The following is a 24,850-nucleotide window of genomic DNA, read 5'->3' as shown; positions in this document are numbered from 1 at the left end:
TAAGTCAAATAATCAGATAAAAAATAACAACGGCAGCGAAGAAATTAAAACAAGGATATATCTATCTATTGCTCTTCATTTGTCCAAAGTTGAACGTAGGCTTATTTTTCCACTCTTCTCGGTTCAGTGCTAATCTTGTCGATCTGGCCCCTGCGTATCTTTTTAGGTCATCAGACCATCTCATTTGTTGTCTGCTCTTTCCTATTTTATGGTCCCAAGGTCTCCAGTGGGTTATTCCTTCATTCCATTTTCCGTCTCTTTGTCTGCTGTCATGTCCTGCAAATTTCCATTTGAGAGTAGCTGCATGTTTGTTTACGTCTTTCACTTTGGTTTTATTTCTGATTCATGTATTTTTCTTTTTATCTTAGCTTGATATCCAGCATCTGCCTTTCCATTGCCCTTTGAGTCTTGGTCATCTTTTCCATATTTTCCTTTGTAAAGGTCCATGTCTGTCCTTCATATTTATGTAAGTACTGGTAGGACACACTGATCATATACTTTTGTGCGGAGGTATTGGGCATATTTCTTGTTTTTCAGGATATAGCTCATTTTTCCGAATGTCACCCATGCGAGTCTTATTCTCCTTTTTATTTCTGCTGTTTGATTTTATTTACTAAATTTCATTATTTACTGTATTGTACTTGTTCCTATTTGCATGGTTTAGTTGTCTTCTTCTACGTTTGTGATATATTTAGTTTTTGTGTAGTTCATTTTTAGACCTACCTTGTTTGCTTCCTTGTCCAATTGTGTCATCCTTTCGTTAAGATCTTTGATATTGTCTGATATCACCGCTATGTCATCCGCATATCTCAGGTTTTTCAGCAGCTGTCTATTGATGTTGATTCCTTTGTTGTGCCATTCAAGTTTTTTGAATATATCTTCTAGTGCTTGTGTAAATAATTTTGGGGATATTGTGTTCCTTTGCCTAATTCCTCTATTTATTTTTATTGGTTTGATGTTTTGGTGTGGATGAAGAAGAAAAGAAGGATAGTGCTGGCTAATACGTGGTATTACAACCAGAGGTAACTCATAGCTTCAAAACTACCCAAGAAAATAATATTACTATATAGCAACACGGTCAGTGTCAGTATTAACATATAGAGTAGAAAATTCTACGAATATAAATATAGAGGAGCAAAGGAGAAATAATTTTTAAATACATTTTTGTTTATCAAGAAAAAAATGTGGCACCGAAATAGTTTAAAAATTTGACAAACTATGTAAAATAATTTGTTGTTATAACCTTGACAATATTTCAATAAATATAGATAAAAATATACATTTTTGATAACCTACCGATTTTGAAATTATTATTTTGATTACACGTAATCAGAAAATTTATAAAAACACTGCAAGAATTTTTAAATAACAAATAATGTTATAAAATATGTCTTACATAACATACTTTTTAATCGACACGCATAATCTAATGTCTAATGTTAACGAGGGTAAATACATACTATCTAAAAATGTTGTCCGTGGTCAAAGTTAAAAAGACACTGCCTAAATGCGTGCAGATAGGCGTGTTTTCGCCTATCTACTACTTGAATTGTCATAACTTCCATTGTTCACAATTTCCATTCACTCATCTCTTCCTTTCTTTTCTATCTCTCGCCAGTCGCGATTATTTTCAATTCCTCGAGTGATTTTTGTTTTACTTTTCTTTAGCTAGTTTAGCTAGTTGCTGCAAATATCCATTTTTTTCTTGGTCTGCCCCTTTTTCTTTTTATGATATTCTTTTCTTGTAATTCTGTTGGGTTGCATCTTCATCAAATGCCCATACCAGTTCATTTGTCTCTTTGCGATTCTATTCATTACTGGTTCTTGCTTCTTGTCCATTCTTCTCAGTCTCGTTGCTTAATCTATCCCATTTTGTCTTTCCAACTATTATTCTTAGTCTCATCTCCATTGCATTTATCCTGCTGTTATGTTTTTCCAGAATTGTCAAATTTCCACTTGCATAGAGCACAGTCGGAATCATTATTGTGTTATATATTTTTATCCTTATCTCTAGTGTAAGTTCTCTTTTTTCCAGTATTGGGGCTAACACATAGTAAAACTTTTTTGATTTCTTTGCTCTGTTTGGTATTTCCCAGTCTATTTTTCCGCCGTTAGTAAATATACTTTCCAGGTATTCGTAAGTTGTAACTATTTCCAGTTATGAGTTTTTACATTATTTTATCTTTATTTCATTATGTTCCTTATCTTCTTTGCCGCTGATGTAGTTGGTTGGATTTTACTCTAGTATTTCCTAACAAATTCATTCCTTAATATTATGAATAGCAAAGGGCTGATACTATCTCCTTGTTTAATCGAGTTCTTCAAATTAAATTCTTCTGAACTTTACCTGATATTTGTACTCTTCTTTTTACCTCTTTGTAAGTAATTTCTATAATTGTTATCAATGTATTTGGTACATTTATTTTCCTCGAGCATTTCCCTATAATTTGTCTTTCTATCGTGTCAAATGCTGCTCTTAGTCTAATACTAATACTAATGCTAATACTAATTTTCCAACCACCCCTTCTAGGGGGTGAAAAAACATATGTTCAAGATAAATACAGAAATAGATAAATCGATTAATTCTAAGCAACTTTTCTTCTATAGAGGTTTTTCACTAAGTCAATATTTTTTGAGTGAATACTTGCGAGTGAAAATTTTTATTTTTAACAAAAAAAAACACGTTTTTAGATGTCTTTTTTGAAAATAACTCAAAAAGTAAGTATTTTATCGAAAGAAATATTCTTAGCAAATATGGTTTACCTATGTATGAAGTCCATAGACCCAGTATAAGCAGAGTTGTAGTTCATGAAAAGTATTCATGATTCTGATTTGTTAAATTACAAATCGAATATTTCAACGTGAAAAAACGCATTATAAAAAGTGTTTATAAAAAAGTTTTATTCTTGTTTTTTATATAAAAGTTTCTAGCATTAAAACTACGCAAGTTACGCTCAAAATAAAGTTGGACCCTTTTTTGGCAAAAAAATCGTGGAAATCACTCCCTAATTAGCATTCTAAATGAAATTAACAGTAACTGCTTTACAATTAACTTTACTTATGTATTTTAAAGGATTTGTAAGTTACACCGGTTCCAAGTGCATAATATTTTTGAAAGGGTTCTAGTTGAAAGAGCTTGAACGAGTCACTAATCACGAGTGTATGCAAACTTTGAACAGAATATCGTAACCATTACATATTTGTCGTACAGAAAAACAAAAACATCCAAAATATTCAGAAAAGTAAAACAAACATTTTTTTACTCTTCGAGATTTTTCATATCATTAATACTTTTTAATTGTGAAATACCAAATATATTATAAACTGTGTCTTATATAACATATTTTTTAATTTATTGACACGCATAATCTATGGTTAATGAGGGTAAATATTATCTAAAAGTGTTGTCTATGGTCAAAGTCAAAATATTGTACACTGTATAAGTGCGTGTAGATGTATTGGTTTTTTTCGCCTATCTAACTATTTATTTGAATTGTCACAACTTAAAAAAATAGTATAGGTCAGTTAAATTAACGTGAAATACGGCGATACCGTTTGGACTTGTGCCGTTGCGTTGGTTGCATTTACTTTAGGGGGGGGTAAAAGCTACCCGTTCTCGGAGATGAAAAAACATACGTTCAAAATAAGTCCGGAATTGGATAAACTGACTAGTTCTAAGCAACTTTTGTTTTATGTCGATACTTTTTGAGTAACCTGCGAGTATTTATTTTTCAACAAAAATAAGTACCACGCTTTTAGACGGTTTTTTGCAAATATCTTCAAAAGTACGTATTTTATCGAATCTAAATTCGAAATAAGAAATTCGATCAAGAATGAAGTAATCAAGAGCAGCCTTTTTGAAAATATGTTACATCCACATTCTACATTATTTTGGGGTGTGTCTTTTTAAATGAATGTTGAAAATTCCATGGACCGATCATACATGTATTACGAACACGAAATGGTGTTGCACAGAATGGGAAAAGACAGAGAACTTCTGACCACCATTAAAAGAAGAAAGACAGCATATTTAGGGCGAATACTTCGAAATGATAAGTACGAGTTGTTGCAGCTGAGTGTGAAGGGTAAAATCTCAGGAAAAGGGGTTCTGGTAGACGATGAATTTCTGACGTTCTGGCAGAAGAAGAAGAAACTCAAACGCATGAATGAAAGAACTGCCAAAGATTTGGACTGACAATTTCATCTAAATCGAAAATTTCGAATTTTTGAAACTTTTCTGGCTGTAATTTGGGTAATGCCACACCCACAAACGTTTTGCTCGTTCAATTTCCTGCCCAGCAAATGTTTCAAGGGCCTTTATCTTTGGTGCGCGATTACGTTTTAGATTAATAAAAAGACTAATTAATAAATATAAATATAAATATAGAAAAAACAGAATATCTAGTCGTGAATTCTGACGCCCACTTTGAAATCCTAATAACAGAGAACACATCAATTAAACAGGTTGAAGAATTCAAATATCTGGGAGCTGTAATAAACAGAGAAGGCCTAGGCAACAAAGAAATTCAAAGGCGAGTTGAACAAAGTAGGAAGGTAGTAGGTTGCTTGAATTCCGTGTGGTGGGATAAAAATATATCCAGAACTACAAAATTAAGAATAGGGAAGACATTTGTGGAATCGGTACTCATGTATGGAAGCGAAGTCTGGACATTAACAGCAGAGTCCAGAAGAAGGATCAATGCTGTGGAAATGGACTACATACGTAGAAGTGCTGGAATCTCCCGATTGGACAGAATACGTAACGAAGAAATAAGAAGAAGGATGCAGGCACACGATACAGCGGTAGACAGGCTCGAGAGAAGAAGCCTAAAATGGTTCGGTCACTTACTTAGAATGGACGACCAACGATGGCCAAAGAAATTCCTGAAATGGAAACCCCCAGGTAGGAAGAAAAGGGGAAGACCAAGACTATCCTGGAATGACACGATAAGGAAGGCCATGGAACACCGAGATTTGGAAGAGGAAGATGCCCAGGATAGAAATAGATGGCGGTTAGGTGTGGGGGTGCGGCGTCAGCCGATATGACATATCTCTCTCTCGTTCCATCCCTCCTTGTGGAGTATTGGGCGCTTATGCGTTTCTTGGCCAAAAGTGTAAGATTGCTGTCTGGCCGGGACAGCGCATCTTCTTTTGTTTTTATTCTCTGGATAAATTGTGAACTAATTCCCTCCACTCTCTTCTATCTTTTGCTCTCTTTTTGACTTCGCCCCATCTTAGTCCAATTTTTTCGTGTTCTCTCGTTGTTGTTCTTTTCCAGCTGTTGTCTGGTCTGCCCCTCTTTCTTTTTCCCTCTGGTTGGTATTCAAGTGCTTGTCTTGCTATGCTGCTTTGGTCTTTCCTTAAAGTGTGGCCGATCCATTTCCATTTTTTTTCCTTGACTGTAGTAGATACGTTAGTTTGCTTTGTCCTTTCCCATAGTTCTGTATTAGTTATTTTATTTGGCCAGTATATTTTTAGGATTTTTCTTAGAGATTTGTTTACAAATGTTTGTAGTTTTTTAGTTGTATTTTCGTCCTGTTTCCATGTTTCTGCTCCATAGAGCAGTATACTTTTAATGCAACTGTTAAAGATTTTAATTTTTGTTGTTTCCGATATTTCGTTTGTTTGCCAAATTTTATTTAAAGCGTTGAATGCGTGTTGCGCCTTTGTTATTCTCGTCTGTATATCCTTTTTACACCCCCCGCTCCTTTCCATGACAGATCCCAGATATGTGAACTTGTCTACCTCTTCTACTTCTTTACCGTTTATCATTATTTTATTATTTGGATGGTTATTATTTTTTTAGAAGTTTAGTTTTTTCTGTGTTTATTCGAAGTCCGATCGTGTCGGAGTACTGTGCCAATTTGTCAATTTTTGCTTGCATATGATTTCGGTGTTCAGTTATAAGGCAGATGTCATCTGCAAATTCGAGATCTTCTAGCTGTTTGAAAAGGTTCCACCTGATGCCTGTTCGATCGTCGATTACTTTCCTCATTACCCAATCTATCATAATAAGAAATAGGGTAGGGGATAGTACACAACCCTGTTTGACTCCACTTTCTATGGATATCTCTTCTGTTACTTCACCTGAATGTTCTAGTTTGGCTTTGTATCCTTCGTAGAAGAGTTTAATAAAGTTTATGATTTTTTGTGGTATCCCATATAATCTAAGGATTTTCCACATCTGTGCCCTATTTACACGGTCAAAGGCCTTCTCGAAGTCGATAAAACTCACATCTATATCTTTATTCCATTCATTTGTTTGTTCCAAGATAATTCTAAGGGTGCAAATGTGATCAATAGTGGAATGGTTGGAACGGAAGCCTGCTTGGTTGTTTCTCAGTTTTTTATCTAGTTCCGGCTTCAATCTTTCCAAAATGATTTTGGTCAGCACTTTGGATGTGGCACTTAGTAGTGTTATTGCACGCCAATTGTTGCATTTGCTCAGGTCTCCTTTTTTGGGTATTTTTATAATCAATCCCTCTTTCCACTCCTTTGGCAATTCTTCGTCCGTCCATATTTTATTCAAAAGTGTATGTAGCATCTCTACTGACTGCTCGGTGTCTGCTTTTATTATGTCAATGGGTATATTGTCGATTCCTGCGGCTTTGCCATTTTTTAGTAGTTTTAGAGTGTTTCCAATTTCTTCCATTGTAATTTCTCCAATATTCACTTCTAGCTCTGGTGATTCTACTTCATCTTCTATGATTTGAGTTATTTCATGCTTAGCATATATCTCTTCGAAGTATTCCTTCCATCTTTGTATTATTTCTTTCTCATTTTTTATTCTATTTCCTTGTTTATCCTTTACTTCTCGTATATTTCGTTGTGCTTTTCCTGTTAAGTTTCGTATGATTGTATATTGTGTTCGTAAGTCGTTTTCTTTCGCTGCTTCTTCTGATATATTTAGCATCTCATTTATATAGTTTCTTTTATCTTTTCTGGCTTGTTTTTTTACTTCTGCGTTTTTTGCCTTGTATTTCCTTTCAAGTGCCCTCTCTTCTTCCGATCCTTCCTTTTGTAGAATTTCTTCTTTGATCTTTTTTCTTTCTTCTATCAGTAGTAGAGTGTCTTTGGTAATCCATTTTTTATTTTGTCTTCTTTTTAATCCGATTGTTTCTTTTGCTGTATTCATCATCACTTCTTTAAAATATTTCCATGTTTCTTCGACTGACTCTCCAGTTTGTTGTGATACTGTTCGGTTAATTGCCAGTTTCTCACTAAATTTATTTCTTATACATTCTTGTTTTAGGGCATCAACGTTGTACTTGTTCCTTCTGCTGATTTTTTGGTTTTTATCTCTGGCTAATTTCATTTTTAGTCTCGCTTTGATTAGCATGTGGTCTGATCCCACATCAGCACCTCTTAAGCTCCTGACATCTTGCAGCCAGCTTCTCCATTTATATTCAATTATTATGTGGTCTATTTGATTCTTGTATCTCCCTCCCGGTGATTTCCATGTTTCCTTATGTATCCGCTTATGTTTAAAGATGCTTCCGCCTATTAAAAGTTCATTTTGCTCACAAAATTCGATTAATCGATTTCCATTGTCGTTTCTCTCTCCGATTCCCTCCTTTCCCATCACATGTTCATGTCCTTTATTATCATTTCCTATTTTTGCATTAAAGTCTCCGATTACTATTTTTATATCTCTTCTATATTTATTATTAATCTTATTAAACGTTGTTTGTAGTTGCTCGTAAAATTCTTCCTTCTCATTTTCGTCGTTTTTATTTGTGGGAGCATATACATTTATTACTATTATGTTATAATATCTTGCCTTCAGTCTCGCCCAAATAATCCTTTCTGACACTGGTTCCCACTCTACTAGAGCCTTTCTCCCCTTTTGGGCTAGCAGTATTGCCACTCCCTTTTCGTGTTTGTCATTTACATCCGTATTCCCAGAATATATCATTAGCTGTTGGTCACCTACTCGGGTTGATCCACTACCATTCCATCTTGTTTCGCTTAGTCCGACAATGTCTAATTTGTACTTATCAATCTCTTGGCTTACCTGCTCCAATTTGCCGGTTTCGTGTAGGGTTCTTACATTCCATGCACCTATAAATATGTTCTCTCTTATGTCTATTTCATGTTTATCTTTCGTTTTTGCTCTATTTCTATTTTCGTCCTTGCTCAATTCCTTTTTCTGTGCCTTGTCTGTCGTGATTTGTGCTTTTGTTTGTGTATTTTCATCTTCTGTTAGTTTTTTGGATTTCCCTGGTCTTCTTCTAGCTGGTTGCTGTATTGATTCCATTTGTGTGTTTTTCCATCTATTATTAATTTATTATATTTTATTGTAACACTGATATGACATATATATATATATATATATATATATATATATATATATATATATATATATATATATATAAGCAGTTAGGTAATATTGACTGACACTATGTAAAATCTTTTTGAGGTTGCAGTCATAAATTTCAGGGGGCAGGATAAGTTAAACTCTTAGTTATTATCAAGCTTTCGCAAAATTTATTTGCTTCTTCAAGATATGCTAAAAAAGTTTTAGTAAATACAAGATTTTAGTAAATAAATAAATAGATTTTATATATATATATATATATATATATATATATATATATATATATATATATATGTTAATAAAAAGACTATTTAATATACTTTTCGAGATAGGATCAAAAGATTATTTGTAGTATAGAGATGATTAATTAATATTAGATATTATCTTTTTAAGTATACTTTGATCTAATGATGACGCAAATCTTAATAGGAATAAAAACTAATCGTATCTACTAATAAAATATATAAACTATCAGCTGACAACTGTTCAAAGAGTTTTTTGATGAGGATTATTCTAAAGTAAAGGGAATAGTCAATGAAAGGTCAATGCTGAGTAGGTACAGCAGGAAAAATGAAAGAATACTCATGAACGAACATATAAAACACGCTGTATTTTCCTGTTACCGTGTCACCCCAAAAATCGACCAGCGCAAATACATGTAATAATTATTATTACATGAACTTGCGCTGGTAAATTGACCAGAGCAAATACATGTAATAATTATTATTACATGAACTTGCGCTGGTCAATTTTCTTTGTGACACGGTGACAGGAAAATACCGCGTGATTTATATGTTCGTTTATGAGTATTCTTTCATTTTTCCGACTGTATATCGCTTCGTGACCGAGTAAACCGAGTTAGAAATGAAGTTACCGATGTAATTTCCCGAATTTCCACCCTGAAATGGAACTGGGCCGGACACGTCGCCCGAATCAGTGATGGGAGGTGGACGAAGAGATTACTTGAGTGGAGGCCGAGATTAGACAAAAGAAGTAGAGGAAGACCACCTACTCGTTGGACTAACGATCTCAAGAAAATGTCAAGAAATTTTATGGAACGTGTTTAAAATATAGCACAATGGACAAAAATGAGGGAGGCCTATGTCCAGCAGTGGACGCAAAGGGCTGGAGGAGAAGGATGATGATGATGATGATGAAAGGGAATAAAGGGATGCCAAGAGATGCCCTGGACGTAGACGTATATTCTGGCTGGTCAATTTTAGGAAGTGGACTGGTCTAACGTCAACTGATCTATTTCAAGCTGTTGCGAATAGAATAAGATGGATAAATGTGGCCGCCAACGACAACATCTCTAGAAGATAGGCACCTTTGAAGGAGAATGGGATGCAGATTATCCTATGAATTGATATAGCTTTGTCCTTTTTCACCGTGTATTAAGATAGATCTAAATATCTCGAAAACAAAAGTAATAACAAAAATTGGTACCCAACCAGAAGATCAGTATTGGTGAGCAATAAAATAGAACTTGTAGATAAATACAAATACCTAGGACATGAAATTATGATTGGCAGGAATAATCAGACCCATGAACTGAAGAGAAGAATCGGTCTTGGGTAGGTAACACATGCTACCTACCCAATCAAGACTGAAAGAAACTTTTAATAGTGAGCTGTGCTGCTAGCTTCATCTGTGAACCCTCCTCCTTTGTCCGGCAGTGATAGCAATGCAACCTCCTGTGCTTTTCAAGGCACCCAATCAGCTATACCACTACCCCATAATTATGCACTATGCATAACAGTAATAGAGAGCGTTGATTTAGCCTGGGCAAAACTAAAAGCGAAAACGGGCAAGATTCGAGCGAGGAGTGGCATTCCACGCGCCACTGAATCCCGGCTTTACAGATAAGAGCCCACTTAGGAAAGATCCCTCAAGAAAGATTTTGAAAAAAAATGAAAAATTGTAGTACTGAGAGTACAAAATAAGTCAATGGATCATACCGCAATACTCACTAATATTATATCTTTATTATGTATCTATAAAAATGTATCACTAAAACAATAAACATTAAAATATTATTGTATTATATTGAGGTTTGTATTGTATTGAGGTCTTACCTTTATTATAAATATTGGTTACTATTTGTCACGTTTTCATGGGGAAAAACCTATTGTTAAAATCCCCTCAAACATTTTATTATCTGCAATTTTCCAAGTATTAACATCTAATTGGGAAAATATTGACGAAGTTCGAAATATTCCAGTGACAACGACATTTTTGATAATCAAGATCAAGAATACCAGTTTCATATAAGTCCTTGGTCGACAAAAGAAAAAAAGATTTAATTGCGTGTGTCTGATGAATTGTCTACTGATGTTACATCATCATAAAACGTACAATTGCATTGTTGCCAAACATTTAAATCAATAATTATCATTCAATTTATTGAAAGGAAAAACGGAGTAAGATAAATTTGGAAGGTATACTCTTGATACCAGTGTTATTCAAAAAGTTTTAAATATTGTTATGATATTTATTGAGCAAACAAGAACTTTAAAAGTAGAAGAAAATATGAATCAAGATACATCAAACAGTGTTCAACCGCTATAAATGACAAAAAAGACATGAATTTATTAAATAAAACTTATTTTAACATTTTCTAACCAACCCTGTAATAAATACCACAAACAACGCGAAAAATATCACTTATTAAAGATAAGATTAGAAACACAAATAAGACGTAGAACGAAGATCAGGAATATCGTGGAAGATGATAACAGTTGAACACGGAGAATCCTAGAATGGACACCAAGGAGGACGACAAAAAGTATAGGAAACCTCAGAGGAGATATGGATAGATGACATAAGAGCAGTGGACAGTGGATTAGATTGTCGGAAGATAGAGGAGGAGGGAAGAAATTGAGAGAGACCTACATTCAGAAGAGGATGCAAAATGGTTGAAGAAGAAGAGTAGAGACTACAAGAGATATTATTACCATCTTTGACTATAAAGGATAAAATATACAGCTTACCAGGATTACTACCGCAAAGATGAGGGTAAAACTAAGCTACTTTATGTTGGTCTAAACCAGTTCAATTTGCCTATCTATGGATGGACATGATACCGCAAAGGTGTCAGTAGGGTAAAACTAGGCTATTTGATGATGGTCTAAACTAGTTCAATTAGCCTATCTATGGACAAAATAAAATACTTAGGAGTCTGGATTACGGAAGATCTAAATTCGAAATCAGAAATTCAATCAAGAATGGACTAATCAAGAGCAGCCTTTTTTGAAGATAAGGAAATTTCTGAGTAATCAAAGACTCAATCTTCAAATCCGACATCGGATAGTGAAATGTTAAACCACTCTATTCTTCTTTGTGGTGCCGAAGCTTGGACTGTTAATGTTGACTTAATGAGAAAACTGTAAGCTTTTGTGATGTGGCTTTACTTTTTAGAAGAATTTTGAAAATACCATGGACCGGTCATAATACATATAACGAAATGATGTTGCACAGAATGGGAAAAGACAGAGAACTTTTGACCACCATCAAAAGGAGAAAAACATCATATTTGGGGCACACACCCATACAAATGATAAGTACGAGTTATTACCGCTGATTATGGAGGGTAAAATCGAAGGAAGAAGGGGTCCTGGTAGACAACAAATACTATCCTGGGTGAAAAACATAAATTCAACGCTTGGCGAATTCTGTTTCGTAATGATAAGAAGAACGCACATCGAAAGATCAAATACAAGACAGAATCGTATGAAATATAAAGGGAATGATAAAGTTCAATCTGACCTGTGGAAAAGGGTTCAGTGGTTCAGAAGAACTAAAAGAATTTCCTATCAAAAACACAGTTCTTGGATTTTCCAATAAATTGTTTGAAGCATTTTACAGAACAGTTATTCGGTTATTCGTACATCAAATTAAACAAGAACTCAACCCGTAGAAAACATTTTACAATGTTGCAAATATTATTTATTTATTATCATAAGAATTTTCTACACTTTATCGAAAACCTTGCAAAATACCTATCGTTGCTTGATTCCCGCCTACTCGAACGTCGTCCGTTGATTTAAATAAAGAATGTCTGCGTAAGCAAGGTAGGTGTGTCTACTGCGCATGCACAGCTTAAACTGTAGACTGTAGTGTAGAGTAGAAATATTGAATTTGAATAGTCCAGGTCCAGAACAAACCGCAATCAGCATAATATTTCGAAAATTTGAATACATGAGTGGGTCGAATTTTGATATAATTAGCGCTGTTGACAAATGTATATTATTTTTGATGTTGTAGATACTATTTTTAGTTCATATACAGGGTGACAAGTTAAACACTTCCTCTTCCTGATATTACCATGCGGCTTATTTTCAAAATCAGAATATTTACGTTATGCTTCTTTGCGAACCATAAGTCCACATTCTTCTGTATGAAAGAACCCATTTGCTGGTCCTTTTTTTAGTTTTCTTATGGGCTCTCTAATTCGAAATTTACCTTAAGGTTTTGAAGGAAGGCTTCATTTTTTATGTCTTCTATATTGAAAATTTTGTTTTGAAACAATGTTGTGCAAAGTATTGTTAAACTAAGGCGCACTATTTTGTCGAAAACAACTTTTTATTATTTTGTATTAGGGTTATTGAAACATTTTTTTTGGATTTCGTCACACAAGGAATTGTATTTCAGATTTGATTTCACCGAGTGTCTATTTGGCGTCAAAATTTCATGCTGTTTATAGTTGTTACTGTATAATATTTCTCAGGAGGCTTGAGTAATGAGTTTACAAATTTTAATAACTGGACTTGTTCATCATCTAAAATCTCATCCACTACTTATTTTTATTTATGCACCAAGGATGGCACTCCATCATCCAACCAATTCACGTCCACTGCTGGACATAGGTCTCCCTCAATTGTTTCCACACTTCACGGTTTTGTGCTGATTTTTGCCAGTTTTTACTAATCCGCCTGATATCATCTGCCCATCGTGTAGGCGGCCTTCCTCTACTTCGTTTATCTTCTCTTGGTCTCCACTCCATCAGCTTTCGTGCCCATCTTGAATCTTTCAGCCTGGCGACGTGTCCTGCCCAGTTCCATTTGAGCCTGGTGATACGTTCTACAACATCTGCGATACCGGTTGTTTGTCTGAGATCTTCATTTCTTATTTTATCCCGTAGAGTTACGCCCAGCATGGATCTTTCCATGCGCCTTTGAGCAACCCGCATTTTCGACGCTGTTGCCTTGGTTAGAGTCAGTGTCTCTGCTCCATATGTCATTACCGGTAGCACACATTGGTCAAACACTTGTCTTTTTAAACCGATCGGTATACTGCTCCTAAATATGTCTCTCAGAGCTCCGTAGGCTGCCCAAGCAAGAGTTAATCTTCTTTTTATTTCGCATGTTTGGTTATCTCTGCCAATTCTAATTTCATGACCCAAGTAAATGTACTTTTCCACTAGTTCTACTTCTTGTTCGCGTATAATCAGCTGCCCGCTAGGAATCAGATTAGTCATAAATTTAGTTTTAGAAAAGTTCATTTTCAGGCCTATTTTCCAGCAGATAGCGTCTAACCAGGAGCGTCATTTGAAATTTTGATAGGGGGGGCAAGCATTATATATACAATACATTTATATGCAAACATAATACAAAATTAATCTATTTTTTGTAAATTTCAGTAATTTTCAGGGTCAGGGGGGGCAAATGCCCCCCCTGCCCCCTATCAAATGACGCCCCTGCGTCTAACTCATTTAGCATTTTCTTTACTTCTCCTAGGTCATCAGTTATAAGGACTATGTCATCTGCAAAACGAAGATGATTTAACTTTTCTCCATCTATTTTGATCCCTTTATTGTCCCAGTTGAGCATCTTAAAGGCATATTCCAGAACAGTTATGAATAGTTTTGGCGAGAGTGTGTCGCCTTGTCTTACGCCGCGTTCTATGCTTATTTGTTTGGTTTTATCATGTAACTTAACACTCATTGTTGCCTCTTTATAAATATTATAGATGAGTGTACTGTAACGGTAGTCAATGCGGCATTCATTTAGAGCTTCTAAAATGCTATCCAGCTCTATCGTGTCAAAGGCTTTATGAAAATCCACGAATGCTAGGACAAGGGGTTTATTATATTCTATTGACTTCTCAATTAGTAACTTGACTGCCTGCAGATGGTCGTTTGTCCCAAAGTTTGATCGAAATCCAGCTTGTTCTTTTGGCTGGTAAAAATCTAGCTTCTTTTCTACTCTTGATGTCACTACTTTTGTAAAGAGTTTGTATAAGTGGTTTAGCAGGCTAATGGGTCTATAATGTTCTAAGTCTGTCTTATCTCCCTTCTTATGCAAAAGTATTGTTACTGCGTTTTTCCATTTTTCAGGTATCGACTTTTGATGAAGGCATAAGTTGAAGAGATTTTTTATTTTACCTATAAGAATGTGGCCTCCGTTTTTAATGGCCTCTATTACGACTCCATCTTCACCTGGTGCTTTTCCATTTTTCATTTTTCTCAGTGCTTGATGGATTTCGCTAGTGGTTATCTCTGGTAGTATTTCGGAGCCTTGGTTTATTATTTTCTTTGAAACCGCTTCCCTCAGATTATTTTGATTCAGCCTTTGGCTCCTATATAGTTCCAAATAAAATTCTTCTACGATATTTAGTAAATCTTCTCTGTTTGATGTTATTTCGCTGTTTTTATTTTTTAATTTATGTATTTCGCATTTTCCGTTGGTCAATTTCCTTCGTAAAACTTTCAAACTTTTATTTTCTTCTATGGTTTTCTGGATGCTTTGAGTTTTATACTTCCTTAGATCTTTTCTGATTTCCTTTGACACTTTCTTGTTGATGTCTCTTAACGCACTTTTTTCAGTATTTTCGCTTCCTCTCATTTTACTTCGCGTTTTGATTAGTTCTCTAGTTTCTGGGCTTATTTTTTCATCTCTCTTCTTTTTTGGGCAGTTTTTTCGTTGACTTTCTTCAATGGCTCTAATTATGTTTTCATTTAAGCTATTTATACTTTCATCTGAAGTTGTATTTCTTTCCAAAGCAGCGTTTATATGGTGTTGGTATTTATCAATATTTAATGGGGGAGTCCAGGCTTGCAAGGTTTTCTTTTTTATCAAACGATTACGTTGTTTTTTGAGGTATATTTTTATTGTGGCTCTTACCATTCGATGGTCACTTCCTGTAGTAAATTTATTTAGGACGCTCACGTCTGTGATAATCTGTTTTTTGTCGCTGATAATGTAATCTATTTGGATGGCACTCCATCCCTTATTAATTACTGAAAGTCATCTAAATCGTGATGTAAGTTACAGTTTTTTTATTGATTTGATGGTACTGTTCACCAAAACGGGTTCGGTACCTAGTAAAAAAAAGAAACAACCGGAAGTATTAAATGAGGAAGCTCAAATTAAGATTTTAGCAACATTTATTGCAGAGGTCATCATCTGCATAGGAACAGTAAGAGAACAAATAGGAATGTCATCGGAGACTGTAAGTAAAGCAGTAACAATGCATAAGTTTCATCCCTCTAAAACACAGATATTTCAAGAGCTGTGATTTTGACTACAACCCCCTAGCAAAGAAGATTCTCGGAGAATATCAGGCAGGGTTAAGACAAGGGAGATCAACCATCGACCAACTATTCACGTTTAAGCAAGTATTGAGAAAAGCCTGGGAACATGACATAGATATCTACAATATTTTCGTCGATTTAAGACAAGCTTTCGACTTTCGAGATGTGGTGCTATCGACTATCGACGGATATTAAGAATAAGTTTGGTTCACCTAGTCACAATGGACAAATGGTTTGAAGTAATAATTACCATAAAAAAAGGGAAAATTGGAATACGTGGACCATCTAATGCGCGAACAAAAATACACATTCCTACAAAACATAATGCAGCAATAGATTGAAGGATGAAGGAATCCGGGCCGCAGGAGTGGCCTAAAAGAGTGGTTTGGTTGCACCATAAAGGAACTGTTTAGAACAACTATAAACAAAGTTCGAATAGCCCTGATGATATCAATCACCGATAGGAGAGGAACGGAAAGAAGAGAAGAATACTTCCAAGACTCCAAGATCACCGGTGTGACCGGTGTTAAGCCTATTAGATTTTTTTGGGATATCTTAATTTATGTCTATAAAGTACAAACTGTATTTGCAGAACTTTAGATTAAATATATTGAACGTCTATATAAAAAAAACAGACGCTATTTGAAACAATGATGGATTGAGTTTTTCGGCGAATGTTTAAAAATTTAGAAAAAATGCAAAAAATGTAGGTGTGCCATGTGTTTGAATGATAATGTTCTTTATACTTTTGTGAAGATGATCGATAATATTAAAACACAAACCATCAATATCTGTCACTGTACGTATTTCGAGTCTTCGTATTTGTTTAATTTTTCATTTTATTGGAATTTTATGAGGATTTTCAAGTATCCTTTTTGATATTTGGCAACAACGTTCCTGACAACGTCCTCGACGTTTGGTATTAGGCAGGACGTAGAGGCCAACTCACAACACTTAAAAAGTTTATAAATATCCTAACGGAACAAACTGGAGATATATGATAAAATATATCGCACATAACATAATGACGTCTGTCTAATAAAAGAACAAAACATTTTCTTTCTTTGTCCGAGACATAATATACAACATACAACGGTGAAAATCTGTAAGACATATACAGCGTGTCACAAAATGATTGATCGTAAATTGTATCAATATTTCTATCTTTTTGTAATACACTTATATTTATGTAATATTAACAACCAAAACCCAAAATTGTTGTTAATTTCAACAAATTAAGAAATCCGGATTCAGAAATAACGGACAAAAAACAAATATGTAGTTCAAAATGTATAACTGTATTCAATAAACTATCATTAGGAAGCAATAACAGACCAGTAAGAGCTACAGTAACAATAAACCTATGAAAAGAAAGAGCAAAGATGACAAACAGTTTAGTTGCAATCTACCAAATAAGCCAGAAACAAAAACAGAAACTCTACAGGGTAATAAACTCGGACCTCAAAGTATCGACGATCACAAATTACAATAAATTAATAGACTCGATTAATAGACGAGATAAATTAATAGATAAACAGACTCGATACAATACAGATTTTGAAAAAAAAAAAGTGACACCAAAAGCGAAAATATTAGCAAAGATACAAAAGCTCTAATGGAAATACGACGAAACCCAGGGGCGTAGCTACCGCCGTATCAGCGTATCAATTATACGGGGCCAACGACATTCAGGAGCCCCAGCGCGGCATGTCGAAACAAAATTCCATATAAAAAAATTGCACAAAATATTTTACAATTATTTCACTATTAAAACGTTTTGAAATAGTGTATATTGTTTAGATATCGACATTTTTGTGATGGATTCTTTATCAATATCTACTTTTTATTGTTTATTCACCGTTGGCTGTGTGTGAGACATTGTATAAAGTATAATGCCAAACTGCAATTTTTGTAATCGCGGTATGTTTGAATATTTGAAACCGTGTGTATTTTTTTTTCGTGTAATCGGTTCTTTATCTATAAATTGTATTTAGGTATATTTATATTATGTCCATTCACCCTTGACTTGAAAAAACTTAATCTGTTCTCAAAAAATAAATCTCAACAATTCAAGTATATTAGAGTTTATTAGGTTTATTATTTCTATCTATATTTGTGGTGTTATACGCAGGACTTATTAGTTCCTAAGGTTGTGTTATGCAATTTATCTAAATTTTGCAATATACAGGCTGTTTTATTAATAATTGGAAATATTTTAACTGTAGATTCCTGGGCTTAAAATATTAAGATTTAACCCAAATCACCTAGTCCGAAAATGCATCCTAAGGGAGATAGAGCTCTTTGAAGAAGGGGTCTTGTAATTAATTTTTTTTAACTACTTCCAGAACGCTTCTATAGGGCTTTTCATCGATTGTCATTTGTTTCGAGCTTCTGCCATATGCTGTATAATCGTGTATAATAAATAATAATATACACGGATTATACGACATAATATGACTGTGAATGTGAATGAAAAGCCCTATATAGAGAAACGAAAACTAGTACGCATATTTATCTTTCCGATATAAATCGATTCCATAAATTTCGAATTTCTAGTACCGGTCATAGGCATCCGTTTTGGGTAGGGCAACGGTTATTTTATCTCATAACATTTTTGTCTATAACTTTTAAGCCTTTTTGACACTGGATTATTAAATTGTGAGGCATTTTAGTAATAAAAAGTACTCTTGCATCGGTAGTATACACCGTTTTCTAGAAACGTCGATTTGAAAATTTTGCGTTTTTTTACTTTAAAAAAATAATTAAAAAAAAACTATAAAAAAAACTAAAACTGATACGTTTATTTCAGAGATGAATCGATTTCATCAATGACGAATTTCTAGTACCGGTAATATGGGTTCGTTTTGGGTAGGTCAACGGTTATTTTATCGCATTATGTTTTGTGTCTTTAATTTTTAAGCATTTTTTACACTAGACTATTAAATTATGATGTATTCTAGCACCAAAAGTTACTATTGCTTTAAGTCGGTAAAATACACCGTTTTTTTTAAATTATTTTTTTTTAAATTTTGCTCAAATTCAAAAACCGAAAAATTTTCAAATCGATTTTTCTAGAAAACGGTGTATCCTACCGACTTAAAGCATGAGTAACTTTTATTAGTAGAATATCTCACAATTTAATAGTCCAGTGTCAAAAATGCTAAAGACAATAAAGTTATGCGATAAAATAACCGCTGCCGTACCCAAAAGGGACGCATATGACCGGTACTAGAAATTCGCAATTTATGAAATCGATTTATCTCATGTAAGATAAATAAAAATACCTACGAGTTTTGGTTTTTCTAAATCTAAGCTTTCTAGGTATTAAAAAAACTAATTAAAAGACACCATCTTCAAAGAATTCAAGCTCCCTTAGGAAGCATTTTCGGAGTAGGTAATTTGGGTTAAACCTTAATATATTGAGCCCAGAAATCTTCATTTAAAAGATTTCCAATTATTATTGAAACACCCTGTATTGTTTTGTTTTATCTCATTCTTTTATTTTGTAATAATATTGACGATTTATGTAATTTTAGTAAACTGTATTTGTTATTGTTTTTTTTTTCGACTCTTGGTAAGCTTTGTCCATAAAATTGTAAAATTTTTAGTGACAATAAAGCATATTTCTATTCTATACAAGCGTTTTTGTTCTTTTGTTTAACATTTTTTTAGAACTATCCCATATCAGTCGTCGAAAAGGGCCCCGCGACAGACCTTGATATGGGGCCCCTCTGGGGCTAGCTACGTCACTCGAAACTTAATCGAGAAAGAAAAGGGAAACAAAGAACAATATAGAAAACTAAATAAAAGATTTTCAACAGAAATTAGAAAATATATAAGAAGATATAATACTAATGTAATTACTCAAACAGTAGAAGGGAACAAAGGTTTAAAAATAATGAAAAGAGAACTAACTCAATGAACTCGATGAAAATGTTCATGAAAAGACTAAACTTGATTTCTGTCAGCCCAAAGAACAGGCAGACTTCAGAGTAGGATATGGCACAATTGACCATTTGCATACCATAAAGATATTAATTGACAAATTATTGCATTTGTCGATTACAAGAAGGTTTTGATTCTGTTGAGTTTGAAACAGTACTGGAAGCACTACTGCAAAGCCAAATAGATTACTTTTTAGCTATTCTTTAAATTTTTGGTGTAACTGTGTAACAGTAGATGCTGTTTTTCATGTATATGCTAATTTTGAATAACTCTTCGAAACATTTTGGTATCGACATATTCTAAATTAGTTTTTTTTTGTGTTTTTGAACCAAGTCATAAAAAGCCGCAACTATTGCAGGTGCATTAAGAGACACAGGTCATAGACCTAACGTATGAATAAGAAGAACTGGTAGAAACACTAGAACCAGTAAATCAATTAACTCAAGGGGTTAGTGTATTTCTGTCAATTAGAACAGCTTTTTTGCCAAGTTAATAAGTCAGACATTTGAAAAGGAAGTAAAAAATTGTAAATATGTCTCAGAAAGAATAATTTGGCAGAAATAAGGATAAGATCCGATACAACCACAACACAAAGACTACTGGAGACGGCAGAGATGAAAAATGAGAATTACAGGAAATACGCAGAGAGATCAAAAAAGAAGAGAAGACATTAGAAGAAAATGTAACAAGTGTATAAAAGAATGGACACTAAGAAGTAGAAAAAAAGAATGGAATAACTACATAACCAGAATGGGGGAGACACGTGTGGTCACAACAGCAAGACATATATCACCAATCGGTAGAAGAAGTATCGGCCGACCGCGCAAAAGATGGAGTGACAACCTTCCATAGAAGTATCATCCGCCAATGGACCAAACAGAATTGCTTATAAAGAGGAAGAAAAAGAAGTATAGAAAGACCGATTTCACCGTATAGGTCACTGTTGTATAGAGCATTAAACAAAGCAATTTTAGACATCAATAAACACGTACAAAAATCGATCAAAATTTTTATCGAGAACTCAACACTATAAGTTTGGCTTAGGTAATGCTTTATAGTGTATTGACAAAGTATGATGTATTGGTTCAGTCTCAGGATTAATCCAGCTGTCAATATTGCTCAAGTTCAAGTATTCGATTATTTAGAATTTTATCAAAGGAATTCCTAATGACAGGATTTGATTTTTTCTAAAGATAGTATGTTGTGAATGAAACGTTAACATAATGAAATCACAGACGTAAACGAGGAAAAAGGTCGTGGAAAAAATGAAGAATTCAAAAAAGATACAGGAAAAGAAAGAATATGAGAAAAAGAAAAGATATGATAAAAAGAATAATAAGAAATGCGAAATATAAGGACATGTTGTACATGAATGCATAAAATAACGCAAAAATGAATGGAATGACATCAAAAAAACAGAAGATGCGAAACACACGAAACAAACTACCGAAGAACAAAGAATCTTCTTCTTCTTCAGCCTATTTGCATCCACTCCTGGACAAAGGCCTCCCCATGAGTTCTCCATTCTTCTCGGTTTTGTGCTATTTGGTGCCAACTTTGATGTCGTCTAACAATCGTTTTTGTGGTCTTACTCTACTACGACTGTGCTCGCGTGGTCTCCAATGTACAATGTTTCTCGTCCACCTTTCGATGTTTTGTCGTGCCACTTGTCCTACCCAGTTCCATTTCATTTGCGCAATTCTTCCAATTGCATCTTCCACCTTCGTCCTCATTTCGTATATGTTCCCTCAGATATATTCCTAACATAGCTCGTTCGATCGCCCTCTGTGTCGTTCTCAATTTACATATTGGCTGATACCTCTGTAAATCTCATGGTCTCAACTCTATAGGTCATAATTGGTAGAATACAACTGTTGAATACCCTTTTCTTTAGATTTATTGGTATCTTTTTGTTTTTCAACACATCACTGAGTTTTGCTACCGCTGCCCAAGTCATTCGGATTCTTCTAGTTATCTCTGTCGTTTGATTCTGTTCTGTTAGAACAAAGAATATGTTCGCAAATTAAGGAAAATGCAGTCAGTGGCGGCTCGTTAGAGGAGGCAAGGGAGGCTTAGCCTCCCGATAAATTTTTTACACACGCTACACTGTTTTGTTTATCTTGAATCGCGAAAAACAACAAGCACTCTCACTATTATACAACGTGTAAATTCCATATTATCACTAAATTAATATCCATAAGCACGGAGCATTAGCATTAGAACGCATGATTGCGTCTCAGTTTTTTTATTATTATTGTAGGCAGGACACTGGGTTATCCCGAGATGCATGAACGGAGCCGAGAAGCCGACCAGCCCCCGTTGCTAATGCTCCGCGCAGCGCAGCAGGCGTTTAAGGAGACCCGGTCTCCTAACAGTGGCATCTACGGTGCCATCACACGATGCTCGGAGATTTACCAACGGAGGGAGAGGCTAAGGCTAACTACTAACTAGCTTCTCGGCTCCGTTGCTGTTGAGTGCATCTCGGGACAACGAATTTTAGGGTCCTGACTAAAAATAATGAAAAAACTAAAAGTGGGAATTTTGTTATGAAATTTGGTATTTGGGGTTAGAATAATATTTGGAACAACTTGTTCAAATAACTTTTTCTGATATTTGTAACGTAAAGCAAAATATCGGTAGGTAATTTATCATGTTTTTGGATTCGCAGACCGTAGGCCGCGTTTAGAATTAAAAAAATTAAGTTGAGTATCTTAAAAAATGTGAACCTTCAACCTGTATAGACTGCAAACCTTCAAATCTGTATTTATTTTGATATGCATATCTACTTACAAAGATGGAATTGATAAAAAATAAACGACACAAACTTTGGTATTAAACATTTACAATTACTTAGATTAGACTAATTATTTTTAAAATGATATGATATTATGAAATTATGAATTATGATGATATTATGAAATGTAAATAAAAAATGGTCAAAAAATGGGGCCTTACATTACATTTTTTGGCCCATTTTTTTGCTAGTGCGTCTAGATATTTTAGAGTTAGGTATAGCCTCCCCTATTGTAAAAATCACGAGCCGCCACTGTAGTATAGTGATATAAAAAAAATACAAGGGTGGACAAAATAACGCAAATATGAATGGAATGGCATCAGAAAGACAGAACATAGGAAACACACGAAACAAACTACCGACGAACAAAGAGTATGTTCCCAAATTAAGGAAAATGGAATATAATAACTTCAAGACTTGCAACGAAGACGAAACATGTCGTGGAAGAGTACTATAGGAAGAAAGTGGAAGTGTCTCATTCGCAGACATGACATGACACACTATAGACGCCGCCAATATCACCAATACGTTCAATTTAAACATACAATGCAACATATATACCTAATTTCTAAGTTATTTTCGTTAATTAATAAAATATTTACCTTTGGTGTGACATAAACGGCTGTATCCGAGTTCTCGGTTACCATTTTCATCGTTTTTTCTTGTTTCAAAACGTGGGGTGTTTATTCAAAGACGCGGACTTCCCGAAAAAGCAAGGTCACCTTGACTACTTTTCTGTCAACCCCTTGCAAGTTATCCCCGTCACCAACACACCCACACAGAGCAAGCGCCTTGGCGCAAAGCGTTGTTTTCAGTGGCACACATCGATGCCAGGCCAGACGAATAGTATTTCGTAGCAGGTATATTAGTAGTTCATTGCTATATTATTTATCTATGGTTCATTGTGTGTTTTCGTCAATGGGAATCTTGATTATTATGAGTAATTAAACAATAAATGGTCATACCAACGGATTCATTTACAAACAAATTCTCGAAATAGAAATTGAATAATTGAATGATTAATTACAAATTGAAATTAAACTCAAAAAATGAAAGAACAAGATTAACCAAGAGAGGAAAAATGATAATAGAGTAAACCAGACAACAAAAATGTTTTTGTGGGATCTATAAAGCGGAACCCAAACCACCCTTTTTCGACGGACGTTGAAACCGTAAATAATGCAGTTACATAAGCACCAATGGCGCACCCAGGGGGGGTTTTGGGGGTTCAAACCCCTCCCAGGGCACATAAAAAATATATAAAAAATAGTAGGAAATGTAACTTGTCTTTCACAAACAATACAAAAAAATTTCGGTACCCCCCCCCCCCAAGGAAAATTCTAGGTACGCCACTAACAACTGCACCACAAAAACAGTACTACGTTAAACCACCCTGAAAACCACGAAAAAGAAGAGAAAAGAAGAAGAGATACTGAGTGACAAAGCTGAACTCAGGAATCTCAAAAGCAATTTGTAAAGATCAGCGAAAGTAAAATACTCGAAGAAAATGGAAATATGAACTCTGGAAAAAGCTTTGTGTTGAGAAAAAGAAGATTAATAAACTGCAAAGCAAGGAAACTAATATAACAAAAAGAGAGATAATACTGTAATAATCAAACGAGCGATTCGTATTTATATACGACTTTATTAATTTATTTATAGGTACAAGTTTTCTTTACAAACTCTCGCTTAAAACTAAACACATTTACAAAATCCGTTCCTATATAAAGCCCAGCCGTTATTTCTCGAAAATTCTGCCCATCTCTAGTTATTTACGACATTCGGAGAATTGCTCGTCTTTCGCACCGCTGCATCACGTCTTATTAAAGCGCTGGTTTCCTCGAAAGCGGTGCCGACAACCTGCGATCGTAACACTGCGATGAATGACATCATAAAAAACTGTACCGTGCAAAATAATAGAGGTGGTTTCCAAGGATGCGTTGGAAGCCACCGCTTGCTGAGCTTGCACATTCCATTGCCGCAGTGAAGAACCTTGAATTTTTCACCGTAATCTGACGTAATTCATCGCAGTGCTACGGTCGCAGGTTGTCGGTGCCGCTTTCGAGGAAACCAGCGCTTTAGAAAGATCGATGTGGATCTGCGTGTGTGGAGATGGGACCTGTTATACGAGGGTCGGTCAAAAGTAATCTTTTGTTACAATACTTCTTTTTCGTTTTTATGTGCCTATCCATGACGAATGTTGGCGATCATCATGGAAATCTTTACGTTATCTGCAGCAACACGGTAAAGCTGCACACGTGTT

General features: G+C 34.7%; 1 protein-coding gene across 4 annotated transcripts in view; it reads right to left on the bottom strand.

Annotated features, from left to right (window-relative positions):
• LOC114343821 (hexokinase type 2) overlaps positions 1-24,850 on the bottom strand; it is a 170,575-nt gene that overhangs the window by 73,136 nt on the left and 72,589 nt on the right. Inside the window, exon 1 of one of the 4 annotated variants that reach the window (XM_028294897.2) lies at positions 23,190-23,392. The exons of the other annotated variants lie outside the window; for them this stretch is intronic. Within the exon in view, the coding sequence (XP_028150698.1) occupies positions 23,190-23,240 (51 nt within the window). The 5' untranslated portion in view covers positions 23,241-23,392. Of the gene's footprint in view, positions 1-23,189; positions 23,393-24,850 lie in introns of those variants that run through there. 4 annotated transcript variants of the gene reach the window in all.

Source organism: Diabrotica virgifera, chromosome 5, assembly GCF_917563875.1.
Source record: "Diabrotica virgifera virgifera chromosome 5, PGI_DIABVI_V3a".
NCBI lineage: Eukaryota > Metazoa > Arthropoda > Insecta > Coleoptera > Chrysomelidae > Diabrotica > Diabrotica virgifera.
This window is presented reverse-complemented; position numbering and strand designations above follow the sequence as displayed.